At 51.4% G+C, this 1676-nt stretch overlaps 1 protein-coding gene across 1 annotated transcript in view; it reads right to left on the bottom strand.

Annotated features, from left to right (window-relative positions):
* The window catches only part of UNCX (UNC homeobox), a gene marked incomplete at its 5' end in the record, with an annotated part of 12289 nt that overhangs the window by 6773 nt on the left and 3840 nt on the right, over positions 1-1676 (bottom strand). Inside the window, 1 exon segment of the mRNA XM_006926909.1 lies at positions 1620-1674. Within this exon segment, the coding sequence (XP_006926971.1) occupies positions 1620-1674 (55 nt within the window).

The raw sequence follows: 1676 nt of genomic DNA, 5'->3' as shown, positions 1-1676 counted from the left end.
CCTTCCCCCTCTCACTTTTCTTTTGATCTAATTATTTTTCCTATAAGCTCGGTCTCCTAGAGAGCAAATATCAGAGTCACTGAGCGAAAATTATGTAAATATTATTAAAGGGACTCGGGCTCCGAAATTCATTTGCGCGGCGCAAGGAGGAAAGCTGTCCTTCTGATTATTTTCAATTTATTTGCAAATAAAGGCCTGATGACCAGGAGGGATCAGGGATATTTAACGAGGCTGTAAACATAATTCCACGGCGCTCAGCCTCTCTGGAATTAATGGTTTTAATAATTGGGATCCCAATTTCTTAGGGAATCGGTGGCTTTTGCAGCAACGAGGACCCGGGGCCCAGGAAAACCGAGGGGGCGGGTTGGGATTTTGGGGGGAGATGGAGGTTGGTGGCGGTTCGCTTCGGGGTGGGGTGGCTGCGGGCGGGGGAGGGGGCTAGGGGCTGGCTGCAGGCTCCAGCCAAGTTTGCTAATATTTCTTCGCTGCAGATGTCCTGAAGCCCCCGAAGGGTCCCCCGGGGACCCGGACCCTATTAGAACAAATGTGCACTGCTTTTGTAAAGAGGCGCGTTGGCGGCGCCTGTCCTATTACAGGCGACACATGATCAATAGGCTGATAACGCAGCAACATCAATATAAGCGACAGAACAATGAGGGATATCATTGGGCATCTATCTTAATATAGCCGGCTACAAGAGCGCTGACAAAGAGTGCAGCTCATGAAAATTCCGCCCCACGATTCCCCATCTCTGCTCCAATATGCGCACGCACTCCCCCAGCTGCCGGCGCTATTATTCTCCAATTTCAATTTGACACCCCAGCCTTTCATGCTAATTCTATTATTGTAGGAAGTTTATGTGATTTCATATCACTGGAAATCGGTAATGTATAATAACCCTTTGGGCAAGAAACCCAGTCCCCGCAGCAGCCACCGGAAAATAATTACTTTCATATCAAAACTCTGCAGGAGCCCAGCGGCCCGGCCCTTGCAGCCCCGGGCTCCGTCACCCGGCGCCGCGCGTCCCGGCGTGTGCCAGTGCGCGGGGGTGCGCGCGGGGGCGCGTGTGCGTGGTTGTGCGCGCGTGTGTGTGGCGCCGCGTAGAAGGGGGAACGCGGGGGAGGGCAAAGAGGGGGAGCTGTGGATGCATAAATTTGTTCAATCAGAAAACACAAACACACACGCACACAAAAGGAGGCACGAAGTGCGGACCTCGGGGAGGTGAGGAGCCTCGTTCCTGCCCCGCCCGCGGAGAGAGGGAGGAGGGGACAGTGGAGGGGAGGGGGCCGGACCAGGCACTCGGAAATTTGAAAAAGATGGACCCGAGAGCTTGCGTTTGACCAGCTTTATTTATCAAAAATGGTACATATATAAATATTCTTAGACATTTTTGCATTTTACAAGGCTGAGGATTCTTGTTGTGAGTTTTGGGGGGTTTGGGTTAGGGGTTTTTTTTGTTTTTTGTTTTTTTGGCTCCCTTGAGGAGGAGGGTCTCACCCCAAGTCCTGCGGTTGCTGCCTAGGTCCGAATTGATACAGCGTTTTCTTTAATAAAAAAAAAATTAAAATAAAGGAAAAAAAGAGAAGAAAAGGAAAAAGCAGTGTTTCTAAGCCGATCACCTGATTTCGTTGTGAGTCGGAGCCTGAGCCCCCGGCGCGGGCCCGCTGAGCGCCTCT

Source organism: Pteropus alecto, unplaced genomic scaffold (genome assembly GCF_000325575.1).
Source record: "Pteropus alecto unplaced genomic scaffold, ASM32557v1 scaffold56, whole genome shotgun sequence".
NCBI classification, from domain to species: Eukaryota; Metazoa; Chordata; class Mammalia; order Chiroptera; family Pteropodidae; genus Pteropus; species Pteropus alecto.
This window is presented reverse-complemented; position numbering and strand designations above follow the sequence as displayed.